Genomic DNA, 14,430 nt, shown 5'->3' with positions numbered 1-14,430 from the left:
ATAGTAACACTGCTGCTCGGAGGCTGGAGGGTTTGTTTATTGGAGTTTGTGTACTGGAAATGGAACACCTTTGTTTTCTTTGCTGATTGTTTTGGCTTGGCACTGCAAGGTCTTACTGCTTGGTTATAGAGAGTGATAAGAAGGGAAGCACACAGATGTCCCTTTGAACTATATCTCTAACCAGAGAAAAGTGAAAACAAATGTTTTTGTGATTCTATGTTTATTTTTTTTAACCTTCCAAGCTAGAGCAGCTGTGTTTGTTAGCTGGAAAGAATGGCATAATTTCAAAAGCAAACAGAAATCTTGAGCCTGCAAAATATATTTTCAGAAATACAGAAATTACCAAATACATATGGGAGGATAAACAAGAAGTTGGAAGACTTAGAGCACATAACAGCAAAATATGATGAAGAAGTTGAAGATGTTTATCAAATGCAAAATGTGGTGGTTAAAATTCAAAAAATCAAAAATGAAATATAAATATGGAAAATGAATATAAAGAGATTAAATTTGCTGATATTTATGGTGATTGGCTGGTCTCTGAAAATGGAAAGAGTGGAATACTGAGAGAGGAATTAAAGGGAGGGGAAATTTATCCCAGAGGGCAAGATACAGAAGAAGGAAAAAACAATCTATGGATTTAAAGAGAGAAATCTCATTAGCAATAGCAGGGATAACACTACTGACAATCAAAGATAAGCTGATTAAGGAAACAGAAGAAGGGCATCTACATTACATGAGAGATCTTATAAGCAAGGAGTTGCTAAGAGGAGTCCATACAAAGTTGATCAAGGAGATGATTAGAGGACTGGCACCACAAATGGCAGAAGATATGAGACTATTTTGCTATTGGAAAGACACAGGTTGATAGATGGAAGAATATAATTTAAAACTAGTTAAACTTAGTTAAATTTATTGACAATATAGTTTAAATAAATAATTGATAATGTTACTAATGTATACAATGTGTAGTGTTATGATGAGTATAATTGGATATGAATATGCAATGTACCCATGTAAGGAAGATTAGAAATCCCTTTGGATTATACATAAAGATTAATAAAAAAGGTAACTTAGTTACAGTTAAAGTTTTGATTATTAGGGGGAAAATGTTATGATACAGGATATAGTCAAATAAAGGAGGGATAAGAATAACAATGTATATATAGAAATGGGTATAATATAGAAACTGGATGTAAATTTTAAACAGTGATTTGCAAAGGACGATTAGAAAACTTTGTTATTAAATATTATGGATGTTTAGCTAGAATAGGACATAAGGGTTTAGTGTTAGTGGATGATTTTAGAAATAGTAATTGAAAGGCCAGTATGTGGTTATGAATTAAACTTTGGTATATTTTATGATGATGTTTAAATAATTATAGTCAAATGAAAATGGAGTTATGATGATGATAATATGTATAAATATCTGAGTTAAAATACTTAAGTTAATATGAATTATGTTTGTTGACTGTGGAAGAGATGCACGAAAGTCTTTTTGTAACCAACTGATACACTTTCTACAGCATGTAAAGAAGGATTGTGTTTGTTTTAAATTAAAAATATTTTTTTTAAAAAAAATCAAATATTGTTATTCTTGAAGTGGAACTTCTTTTACATGATATACAAAATAATATGACCATCTGTTTTCTCTTTTATTATCCCATTCTTATGAAAAAGATCAAAATATCAAAGCTTTTCCCCACATTGACTTCAAAGGGCTTGTTTACAGCTGCAGATATAATCAGAATGTTCTGGAGCTAAACTACATTTGACAGACCTAAGATTCCTTCTTTGGGGCATATATCTCAGAGATTTACTCTGAGTTACCTCAGTTTCTTAAGGCTACCATCATAACTCTAATTTAGACATATTGCTTGAGTTGGAAATGTCGAAAGTTTATACTTTGAAGAACTAGAATTTCACATATACTGCTTGTTCTTCACTTCTCTATACATCACTTATATAGATACCTAGTAAGCTGCAGTTATCTGACAACTAGGCCTTAACTACACCCTATCTAGGCAATAGTGTCACATGAAGTCTGACATCTGATTTAATAGTTCTGACATGTCAGAAAACTGAATATTTTATGAACTTGCAAGTGACATTGATATTGTTCAGGTCCACAGATAATGGTGGAAAATATTTAGCTAAGTGAATGATTACTATATCTACTGGTTGTGACTCAGCAGATGTCTCCTGTGAGTCTTTTCGGGATACAAGATTCATTATGCAGCTGTGGCTCGTTAGGGGCATATTCTGGGGATAAAAGGACGAATGGTGCCACGCCCTAGTCGCAGGAGTCAACATTCCTTGGTTCGTTCAACATTGTTTGATCATCAGTCATGGTTTATGTAAGATTCACTTGGATAAGTGCTTTGTATTTTTGTAACCCTGATTTATAGAGACTTTGGAAGAAGTGCTCTGTATTTCTGTAACCCTGATTCATAGAGACTTTGGAAGAAGTGTTTTGCTTTCGTTTTGTTCAAATTGTGTTGCCGTAAGAAAGATTTGTTTTCATTCCGTTATCTGGTCAAAGACTGTATTTATGTTATTTCTGGGCTTGAAGCCAGTTGGAGCCGAGAACTGATAAAGAAAAGTCCTTTTAAGTTTGTCTGCTTGCCGTTTGTTAACGAGCCGTGAAGGGGGGACAGAACATCTACTGTATGCACATACTTTTGTGACATGCAAATATGACCATCTTAAATAACTCACTCTATTCAAAATAAAAACTATGATAATTAATCAATAGTGACAAATTTTCACAACCATTTTATTACTGTGGAACTGGGCAGATGGCCTGTAACATTTGTCCAAAAAGTAAAACATTATGGGAACTCATTCCCTAAATGGTCTGGTCCAAGGCTTGTCCAGATACAGGAATTAAGAATCCAAATGGACCTTACATGAAGAATGGGTATTGGTTATGACTTGATACACTCATTCTCACTGCAGGTGGAGACAGCAGTCAAATAGGGTTAACTCCGTCCAGTAACCAATAGGGCTGAGTCTACAGTTTATAAAACCATCCTCCGTGAAGCTCCTCCCCAGCTTTCGATGAAGGTGGACTGAGGGGGAGTTGATATGATGATAGAGAAGAAAGGAAAAAGAAAGGGAAGAGAGAGGCCTACCCTAGTCCTATCAAAGGCTGGGCCCTGACTGGAACAGGGTGGGGTTGACTGCTGTCTTCACCTGCAGTGAGAATATCAAGTAAGTACCAACACCCATTCTCTACGATTGGTGGAGAAAGCAGTCAGATAGGGACATACCCAAGCTTGGGTTAAGGGAGGAATCCGGTCCCCATGGAAAAGGACTCCAAGGAATGGACTTGTTATAAAACCCTCTTTCTAAAGGCAGCTTCAGCAGAAACAAAGAGGTCTATCTTATAATGGCGAATAAAGGGGGCTGGGGATGTCCACGTGACCACCCTACAAATTTCCTCCACTGAAGCCTGAGTAGCCCAGGCTGCAGTCGTGGTCACATTCCGGGTGGAGTGAGCCATTATGCCTTGAGGAGGATGCAGATCGTTCACCCTGTATGCCTTAGAAATGCAGGCTCTAAGCCAGTGCCCTACAGTGGAAGAAGAGATCTTGGAGCCAAGGGAAGCTGGTTGAAAAGAAATTAGTAAGGCCTCAGAATGCCTAAATGAAGCAGTATGTTTGATGTAAATATATAAAGCCCTGCGAACGTCTAGGTTATGCCACTTCTGTTTTAACCTATGAGTAGGATGTGGACAAAAATTTGGTAGTACAAGTTCTTCGATTTTTATGAAAGGATTAGTTCCCTTTGGATCGAGACGGAGAATGACCCTATCTGCATGAAAGATGCAGAGGTTGCTTCTAATTGACAGAGCCGCAATTTCAGAAATTTGTCTAGCTGAAGTCACTGCGATTAAGAAGGTGACCTTGAGAGTGAGATACTGTAGAGAGACAGTCCGTAATGGTTCGAATGGAGCCTTAGTGAGAAAGTCTAAAACCTCGGTTAGATCCCAAGTTGGGTACCTATGCATGCTGGGAGGACGAATATTGGTCGCTCCTTGGAGGAACTGTCGAATGTGTGTCAGGTGAGAGATGGGCTCACTTGTCGGTAGAGTTAGGACTGTAGAGAGGGCCGCCACTTGACATCTCAACATGTTTGGCGAAAGACCTTTGATGAGGCCCTGTTGGAGAAAGTCTAAAACATTAGCCAGAGGAACAATGTTAGAAGAGGAACACCACTTGCTAAAAGCTCTCCAGGTAGCATTGCATATTCGAGTTGTAGATGGGCGTTGTGAAGCTTGTATGGTTTGAATGACAATGTCCGACAGCCCATCTGCTCTCAGCGCCTCCTGCTCAACCTCCACACTGTTAGTTGCAACCAATGCGGGTCTGGATGATGGATCGAGCCTTGTGAGAGGAAGAGCTTGTGCAACAGAATACGCCATAGAGGTGTTACTGATAGGTCCCCGAACAAGGGACAGCGGGGCCAATGTGGTGCCAAAAGGAGAATTTCCGCCTCGTCTGGCATTTTCTGCATCACTCTCTGTATTAGAGGCAGAGGAGGAAACATGTATAGAAGGCCCGAAGTCGAGTACTGGTCTCCCGTATCAGTGGGACAGGTCCTGGAAGAGGTTGTGTGAGATGCTCCACTCACTGTGGTCTATCTGAGCCAATCGGCTTGAGTGTTGTTGATACCCGAGATGTGTTCTGCCCTGAGGGAGAAGATGGGCTTCCACCCAAAGCCCCAACAACCACACCTCCCTCATCAGTGGTTCGGATCTCATCCCCCCCCCTTGCCGATTTACGTGAGCCTTTGCGGTGGTGTTGTCCATGAGGACGAGAACATGGGTGTTGCACACAGTGTTCTGAAATTGCCGAAGGGCTAGCTGGATTGTCCGCAGTTCCAGCCAATTGATGGTGTTGGCACAATCGGCTTGTGACCATAGTCCCTGTGCCATCCCTGTTTGGAAGTGGGTCTCCCACTCCATCAGACTGGCATCCGTGGTGAGTGTGAGATGAACTGGCTCTCAAAAGAGTTTCGTGAGTCAATGCTGGTGATAGCCACCACAAGGACTTTGTCACATGTGGGGGAATGCAAACCTGTTGCAGGGAGCAACTGAGGTTGCTCTTCTGGTACGGTAGAAGGTACCATTGCAGGCAACAGCTGTGGAGGCGTGCCCATGGCACGATGTAGAAGCAGGACACCATCTTCCCCAACAGATGAGACAATTGGAGAAGTTGGGCTCTGCGACGGGTGTGGATTGTTCTGGCCAGATCCTGCAGACTGTTCCGTCGATCTGCTGAGAGGAACACTTTCCCCTGCATAGTATCTATTAAGGCGCCCAGATGTAGGATACGAGTGTCTGGGTTCAGACAGCTCTTTGCAAGATTTATTGAGAAGCCTAGCTCCTGTAGGACTTGAATGGTGGTGTGAATGTCTCTGTGAGCTTGCCCGATGGAGGGGGAAAGCAAGAGAATGTCATCTAGACAGACTTGGATCCGGACCGATCTGAAGCGGAGGTGGGCCACTATCACCGCCAGGACCTGCTGATGACAGCCCGAAGGGGAGGGCTCGGTACTGGAAATGATGTCCCCCATACTTGAACCGAAGGAACTGTCTGTGTTCACGAAGGATGGGAATATGCAGATACGCCTCCATGAGGTCCACCAAGGAGAGGTCTCCCTTGCAGATGCTCTCCAAGATGGACTGCAAGGAGTGTACCTTGAACCGTCGATAAATGACGAATCGGTTCAAGACTTTGAGATCCAGAATGGGTCTCCATCCCCCCGAGGCTTTTGGCACCACGAACAGCCAGGAGTAGAACCCCTGGTGTTCTTGGCCCTTGGGCACAGCTTGAATGACCCTGATCTGTAGAAGATGTCAAATGGCCTGTTCCACCAGCTGCCTCTTTTGTATGTTGCGAGACACTGGACAAGGAACAAAATGCATTGGAGGGTTGGAGAGAAATTCCAGGATCAGACCCAGTGGTGGGTTTCAATTTTTTTTAGAACCTCTTCTGTAGGTGTGGTTTATTTTGTGGGAGTGGCTTGGCGGTCATGTGACCATGTGGGCATGGCCAACTTGGAAAATGTGGTGAAACTCGCTAAATGACGCTCTTGCTTAGCAACCAAAATTTTGGGCTCAATTGTGGTCATAAGTTCTCTTTCTTTCTCTCTCTTTTTTTCTTCCTTTCCTTCTCTTTCTTTCTCTCCTTCTCTTTCTTTCTCTTTTTTTCTCTCACTCTCCCCCATTCCTTCCTTCCGTGTATCTCTCCCACTTTCTTTCTCTCTTCCCTCCCTCCTTCTTTCTTTGTCTCTTTCTGTTTCCCTCCCTCCTTTTCTTTCTTTCTCTTTCTTTCTTTCTTTCTTTCTTTCTTTCTTTCCCTCTTTCTCTTTCTTTCTCTCTTTCTAAATCACTCTAAGGTTTGATGAAAGCAGTCACAAGTTCAGGGTGAAATAAGTCTTTCTCCAAAACTTGAACCAAGATTTCAACAAAATCCTCTAGGTCAGCATCAAGCTCAGGTTTTGATTTTTATCCAGAGCCCACCAGCTTCAAAAGTTCAGGACAGACCAGGTCTCTCCAGCTTAGCTTTCCCAAATAGCCCTGGCAATTAGGAAACCGTGGGTGTGTGCCACCTCTGAACCCTCAGCCATCCTTGATACTACAAGACTTATTGATGCTCAACTATCATGGGCTTTGGGAGAGTGGCCACCACAAAGGATGGAAGGCAAGCAAGGCTAGGAGGCATCAGAAAGCTAGGATGAGGGATGTCTATGGGGATTCTTGGTCATCCAGGATGACCCAAAAATGCTTTTTGTCCCCTAGAGGCAGCTAGACTTTTTCTGCTTTTTCTTTGAAGACTTTTCACTTCTCCTCCAAGAAGCTTCTTCAGCTCCTCCAGAAGCTTCCTCAGAGCTGAAGAAGCTTCCTGGAGAAGTGAAAGGTCTTCAAAGAAAAAGCAGAAAGTCCAGTTGCCTCTTGGAGAAAAAAAGCATCTTTGGGAGAAACAGATGAGGGCACCTGGTCCTAGCCTGTGCCCCTCGTGTATGGGCATCCATCCCAAGGAAGGACTCAACCTGGCTTCAAAAAGGGCCCATGCTCCACAGCCAGCCAATCTGCAAAAGCGTGGAGGTGGGCAGTGGGGGACGTGCGTTCAAGACCAGTCACACCCAAGTTCCCCCAACATAGTGCCTGGACATGCGGGGGGGGGGGGAGGGTAGGTTGGTGGGCAAGGGATAAAAGTTGTGGATATGGCATCTGCCCTCCCTGCAAAAAGCATCCCCGCCTTTGCATCGGGTGGTTTCTTTAACCCTCGGCTGCGCTGTGCTTTTGCAAAACAAGCCTGCCCTCAACCTAAAGCGGGTGTGTGGACAGCTGTTGTTGCTACTCATGCTGTTGCTGAGCTCCTGAAGAGCCATGCTCATGCTGGCAATCCGGAGGGCAAGGGGAAGAAGTTTCTCTTCTGCCTTATGACCTCCTCTGCTCCTCCTTTACCCAAAGCGAGATGCAGCTAGCAGTGCCCGCGGTGGCCCAGGGCCAAGGTGGCCTATTGTAAAGTTGGGCCCCTTTTCTGTGCCAAGCGGGAAGGGAGTGTAAGCAAAGGAGGAGGCTGAGAGCCAGGCGGAGGAAGGGGGAAACCCTAGCAAGGGCTGCCTGCCGCCAACTATAAGCCAGTTGATCAGGGCAGCATGCTGCAGCCCCTCGTGCCGCGCTTTACCCCACGTGCAATCCCTTTATTGCAAAATGAAGAAATTTCTGTCATCTGCTCTCATGGAAAGCAGCATTCATCAAATCAATGTAAATCAATGTAAACCAATCTCTGTAGATTTTGCAGAGAAAGAATGCAAACGGAAATGGCAGCATGTTATGAATCCTACATGCACTCATAACAACAGTATGAAACTAGAACAGATGCAATTTACTATTCAGCTTAGAAGGCTAGCTTGTTATTAACTACATTAATCATCTAGGCTGGAGAACAAGTGGCTATTTCATGATCTCTTCTTTATTCAGAGATGTCTCTAAATAAATTTAAATAACCCAACAGAAATTTCATTTTAACATATTTTTTTTAAGTATAACACAGTGGCCTGAATGCAGAACTGCAGGCTAACTCTGCCCACAGCTAGGAGTTCGATTCTGACCAGCTTAAGGTTGACTCAGCCTTTCATCCTTCCAATGTGGGTAAAATGAGGACCCAGATTGTTGAGGGAAATATTCTGTCTGTAAACCGCTCAGAGAGGGCTGTAAAGCACTATGAAGTATATACCGTATTTTTCGGAGTATAAAACGCACCTTAGTTTTGGGGGAGGAAAATAGGGGGGGGGGGGAATTCTCCCTACCAGGTATTCATCTGGCTAGTCCTTAGCCTGGTCAACTTCAGCACATTAGTTTATTCACTGGTTTTGAGGTTGGGGATGGTGGGGGCTGTGCTTCTAAAGCACAGCTGATTGTTGGAGGGAACTCCAGTGACTAAAGCAAGCAAAGCGGGGAAGGGGTAAGAGAAGGCAACTTTTCCGGGTAGCCATTTTGGACACCATGCATTGAGCATTTGGAGGCTGAAAGTGCAACGCGTGGAGCCCAAAATCACAACCCATTGTTGGTGGCAATCTCTGCAGCCAGGAAGAGTACACGCGGAGGCCAAAGTGTAGGGACCGGCAGGTGGGAGGGGCTACATTCGGAGTATAAGACGCACCCAAAATTCTCAGCCTATTTTAGGAGGGAAAAAAGTGCATCTTATACTCCGAAAAATACAGTACAGTGCTATTATTATAACCTAAAATTGAACAGTATCAAGATAATGAAGCACAGCTCAGCAACTGCAATGATCTTATAAACAGAGTCTGTTCATTGTTCCTTGTAAATCTTGAGAGGGAACCTTTCAGAGCCCACCAAATATAGGTCATTTCTAGAATATTCCAAGGAAATTTGGATAAAATTTAATTCTCTAGAAAGAAATTATCTTCATGCAATACTGATATATTGTTTTTTCCATTCCCTAATGTCTTTTTAGTGCAATCTACTACCTCCTAATTAATTCCCTAACATCACTAGGTATGGGATGCATTATATTCAATCAATAATTTGTTGTTTTTTATATCCCATCTTGCTGCTGTATCCAAGCACATATATAATCTAATTTACATAAATCTATAAAGAGGGACTTTAACAAAATAATGTATTTTTAGCATATCCCATTAACCAAAACTCTAGGGCAAACAGAAACAAAATTTGAAACTTTGAACCTAGTCAGATTGTATAGACTTGCTTGATTTTTGATAATGTGTTTTGAGGTAGAAACACATTTCATTTCTCATGATGCTTTGTAACATTTAATGAAGAATATGTACAACTATAGAATAAATATATCCTAAAATTAAAAAAGCTTACCTGTCATCCAAGATCAGTTTTATTACAAATTTTGAATATTTCTTAGCCATGTGACATTTAAAAGTAAATTGCTAAGTGTTATTACAAGGAGTCCTTAACTTATGACCACTTGTTTTATGACTGTTTGAAGTTATGACGGTGTTGAAAAAATGATTTTATGACCAGTCCTCACACTTACAACTTGTGCAGCATTCACACAAATAAAGTTCAGGTAGTTAGCAGCCAGCATTATATTTACAATGGCTGCAGTCTCCTAGGGTTACATGATTGTCATTTAAGAACTTCTCAGGGCTTCTGACAAGTCAATGGGTTAAACTGGATTCTCTTAATACCTGCAGCATAAAAATAATACAATAGCGTGTGACTCATTTAATCATTGCATTGTTTAGCTTTGTCAAGTACAAGTCAAGAAAAGTAATTTCAGCATCTCCCCAGAATTTCTTAACTTTCCTTTCTTAATAATAGCTATTTTCAAAAGAAAGAACAAAACACCCTTGCCAAGGAATATATTAATAAAATAACCACAGTTAGAACCACATAACATACCAGTAGTAGCCAGAACAACATGAGGTCCACTTCCATAACTGAGGGAAGCTAATTTTTTGCCACAAAAAATATCTATTCTTCGAGGTTCAATGCTGCTCTGTATATCACCAATTCCCAAACATCCGCTGCAGTTAGTGCCTAAAGCAAAAACCTATTACACAATAATACTGTCAGTACCAAAATACTTTTATAAGCATATACAATTAAAATATTTAAAAACATCCCAAATACATTTATAGTGAATTTTGAGTTTACATATTTGAGGATATATATTTTAGCCACATTTCTGCCATGTATTCTGCCCTAAAGGAAACCAAAAATGTACATCAATAAAGCCAAAATTTAGAATAAACATCATGCAAGTGACACTTATTTAACAGATGTACAATATTGCATATTTATTCTTTTTTGTGTTAGACTTGGGGAAAAGCTACATATTAAGCAAGGCAGGGAGAAATTTCATGCCTTCCAAATGATGAGCCGAGGTGGCGCATGGTTAGGGTGCAGTACTGCAGGCCACTTCAGCTGACTGTGATCTGCAGTTCAGCGGTTCAAATCTCACCGGCTCAAGGTCGACTCAGCCTTCCATCGTTCTGAGGTGGGTGAAATGAGGACCCAGACTGTGGGGGCAAGTTGCTGACTCAATTTGCTAAAAAATTTGTAAACCGCTTAGAGAGGGCTGAAAGCCCTATTAAGCGGTATAGAAGTCTAATAATAAATAAAATAAATAAATCTTAATACAAATGTGCACGCAAAGATTCTTGGCATGTCAAGCTTCAGATTTGTACGGAATCATGAACAATTAAAGTTAAAGTCGATCCCAAGACAGCTATTAACTGTTATATCTTCAAAAGTTACCTCATCATTTTCAGTTGCATAAACAACTTCATTGCCAGCACTGCCAAATACGCAAACCTGACGAATTAACTTCAATTTCTCTTGAGAGTGGAGAGCAAATAATGGCCATTTCCCAACATCCAGCATCTTCTGTTTCAGTAAAAATATAGTATATACAGATATTGTGTTATATGCCTACGGATAATGAAGAAACAACCTTTCAACCCACTCTGATAACATTAATTATAAATGCACCTTTCCCCATCTATGTAATCCTGAGAAAGGAGTCAGTTGTGTCATGAAATTGATATATCACTTATGTGTTTACATCGTGTACCACATATCTGGTTTCTCATCTCCCCAAGATCCCATGCATGTTAAGAGCAATCTCATATTGCTTTAATAATAAATACTATATTGTAGTGATCAGGGGCACAGTCATATTGCTTTAATGTAATTAGATTGCAATAATTAGGTTCTGATTAAAAGAGAGCAGATATAAAAGCTTAAGTCAGCAAATTTTTTAAACACCCTGCTGTTTTAGGAGAGCCTCTTATCTCTAACTCACTGACATTTTGAGGAATAACATTTGCTACAGAGGGAAGCAAAATAAGCATCTTTCTTGAGGTACTGCAGCCCAAACTTATACAAGTATGAGATAGTTCAGACTTGGCAAATTTTGGGATAATTGTGTACTGTAACTTCCTAACTCTGTGGAAACTCTGTGGAAACAATTCAGTTTAATGAGTCAAATTAAGATTAGCTGAGGGACAAATTTGTATAAAAGGCAATGTTTGTAGCTCAGCATTGAACTGTGGGGTCCTTGGTACGCTCTAAACTAGGGTTTTCTTCCAGACATTCCATTACCAAACTAGTAACTTACGGTAATCAATGCTAGTAGAGACCCTACTTCCTACTAGCAATATTGATGTTATCTAGTTTGGTAATGAAATATCTGCAAGAAAACAACCAAGTTCAGAGTGCACCAAAGACTCTACATGAGACTCCTGTAGTTACTCTTATTCTATTCATTTTTATTAATGGATCTCCTTATTGTGCTTTAGGAACATCCACACTGCCGAGCCTTCTCAAGAAACGGTTGCAAATTTTGCAACCTTCGAGCCTCTCAAAGAAAAGTTCAAAACTAAACATAATAATTTGTGGGGCTCACAAAAGGATCTATATGTGTGAATCAACTTCTGTGGTCATAATTGCCAACTCAGATTTCTAAAATGTTTCGGGGGGGGGGGAGGACGAGGAGGACCGCTGAGGGGGTCCAGGCCAACATACACACACGCGTACACGCGCGCGCTAAATAAGCTCGGTCTCACAAGGAACTCGGAGCGGGAGAAAGGACGAGGCCGTCCTGCAGTCTCCTCCCTGCGGTCTCCTGCAGGGGCAGCGCTTGGTCCAAACGTACCTCCAGCACTCTAGCCGTTCCGGCAGGGACAGCAACAACCCGGTAGGCAGGAGAGACAGAGCGGCAATTTCTGCCCAATCGCCCCCGCCGCTTCTGATTCGCCGCTTCTGATTCGGAAGGCCCGGAGCGATGGGGGGGAGGGGCTTTGCCGTTTTGATGAAAGGAGGCGGCGCGTTGCTATCACGGAACAGCGAGAACTGTCGTGGCTTCGGTCTCTTGCTCCTAGGGTAAAATCTTGCTATGGAGTAAAACCGCGTTCCTGCTTTGCAAGAGCAATGACAGTGCTGTAGAAATACTGTATCCTGGACTGCATAAATCCTGGCGATCGTTAAATGGCAGTACCGTATAAGGGGAGCTTTTCGTGGGTCCTACTGCCACCCAGCGATGGTCTTGATTAGTGAGCGTGCATAAAATGGTAGTTTTTGACCAAAATACAGGCAAAATCTATCCTAAGCGTGGAGTGAGGTAATAATGAAGTGCTTGGTCAGGGCAAGAAAAACACAACCTTTTTATTTAGTCGAAGTCTAGCCACTCTCAAACCCTAGGATCTTCGGGGAATATGGATCCCGCAGGAAGCGCCGCCGTGGCTCTTCCCGCCCTCTGAGGTGCCGCTGCTGCCGAAAGGGCTACTCAAGTACTGCTGGGGAGCCTCTGGCCGCCCAGGCGGCCGCGTGTGCGGAGGCGGGGAGAGAACGGAGCCCCCATCGCCAGGACTCGAGGGGGCCGGCGCTTCCTTTCGGAACAGGATTGAGCCAATCGGGGAAAGGAAGCCCCGTTCTGCCCTTTAGTTTACTCGTTGAGAAACGTCGGTCTAGTAATTCGATTCCTGCTCTGGTTTATGACGAAAGAAGTGACATTGGATGCATATTCACGAAGTCGCTCACTCGGCGGGTTGAGCCGAATTATTTCCAGCTCCTTTGCTAGTGGTGGCACGTGCTTTCCTCTGTATAAAATAACTGTAACGTAACTCTAGTACACTGCAAGAGGGTTAGGCATGCTCTGGGGTGGATCACCAGTGGAGCGGTTAGTATTCACCGCTTCTCCATAGAGGTGAATTCGATGATTATTTTTTTTTAGCAAGAAAACTCGTCTCAATTATACAAGACCCTTTACACCAGTGTTTCTCAACCTTGGCAACTTGAAAATGTCCGGACTTCCACTCCCAGAATTCCCCAGCCAGCGAATGCTGACTGGGGAATTCTGGGAGTTGAAGTCCGGGCATCTTCAAGTTGCCAAGGTTGAAAAACACTGCTTTACACACTTTCCAACATTCCGTTGCATTTCGCACCAGAGCTCAACCCGAGGGTAACTTTCCTGTACTAAGTAATTTGCCTAGAAGGAGCCCCTTCCAGGATTTCTTGTTCTGATGTCCTAGTCTAGCACGTTGTTTAGGGCAGGGCTTCTCAAAATTTATAGTATTGTAACTCCCTAAAACGGATACTTGAATTTGTATAATCTTCTACATGAATAAAACTGGTTGGTTGGTTAGAATTCTGCAAGAAAACGTGCCGTTTACTAAAATTCTCACCATCGTTACAGACCTATGCTGTTTTAACAGTCATCTCCCCCCACCCCCCATTTTTAAAAAACTAGAATTTAAACAAAATTCTAAATTTCACTCTTACGTGTTCTATGGAAACTACATATGTTTCTTTTGCTGGTCATTTATTTTTATCCTGCTTTTATTATTGTTTAATAAATAATTCAAGGTGGCAAACACATCTTTCCTGCTCCTATTATCCTCACAACCACGCTGTGAGGTGGGATGGGCTTGGAGAAAGTGATTGGCCCAAGGTCACTCTGCTGACTTCCATGCCTAAGGCAGGATTAGAACTGTCAGTCTCTTGGTTTCTAAACAGCAATTAAATTTTTGAAAAAAAAATGATATGCAAATAATTTTGTAAGCCACAATCAGAACTTACCAGCTGAGTTTGACTGAGAGCTGTTTGGCACTTTTGAATTTCACTCCCTGTGTTGCTCGCACAAGGCTGCTACTGCCTAAATAAAGCAGCAGCAAGGTTTGATAGTGCTATCACTTTGGACAAACAGAATAAGCAAACAATTATTTTTTAAATGTGTCCCATTTCTTGGAATCATGATTTACATTTTAAAAATCTTTGGCCCTCACATGTCTCTAGGAGTGGCAAATCATTGCAACCATATGGTGACGTATTGGGATGTTTTTTGTTTTTGTGGAGTAGGGGTGAGGGGCTGCCAGTTTGGCAGGCCTGTTCTAGGATAACCCCTAGGCGTTT

At 42.2% G+C, this 14,430-nt stretch overlaps 1 protein-coding gene across 10 annotated transcripts in view; it reads right to left on the bottom strand.

The window, feature by feature from the left end:
- RCBTB2 (RCC1 and BTB domain containing protein 2) overlaps nt 1-14,205 on the bottom strand; it is a 73,859-nt gene extending 59,654 nt beyond the window's left edge. For 8 of the 10 annotated variants that reach the window (XM_032212954.1, XM_032212956.1, XM_032212951.1 and 5 more), the window contains exons 1-3: nt 14,098-14,205; nt 10,777-10,905; nt 9,919-10,069 (exon numbers count right to left, since the gene is read on the bottom strand). In XM_032212954.1, the coding sequence (XP_032068845.1) occupies nt 9,919-10,069; nt 10,777-10,902 (277 nt within the window). In that variant the 5' untranslated portion in view covers nt 10,903-10,905; nt 14,098-14,205. Of the gene's footprint in view, nt 1-9,918; nt 10,070-10,776; nt 10,906-12,175; nt 12,273-12,680; nt 12,880-14,097 lie in introns of those variants that run through there. The other 2 variants (XM_032212953.1, XM_032212952.1) reach the window with 2 other exon arrangements.
- Between the last annotated feature and the right edge of the window lie 225 nt (nt 14,206-14,430).

The sequence above is a fragment of the Thamnophis elegans genome, chromosome 3 (genome assembly GCF_009769535.1).
Source record: "Thamnophis elegans isolate rThaEle1 chromosome 3, rThaEle1.pri, whole genome shotgun sequence".
Classification (NCBI taxonomy): Eukaryota; Metazoa; Chordata; class Lepidosauria; order Squamata; family Colubridae; genus Thamnophis; species Thamnophis elegans.
The sequence above is the reverse complement of the archived record's forward strand: the minus strand, read 5'-3'. Positions and strand labels throughout refer to the sequence as shown.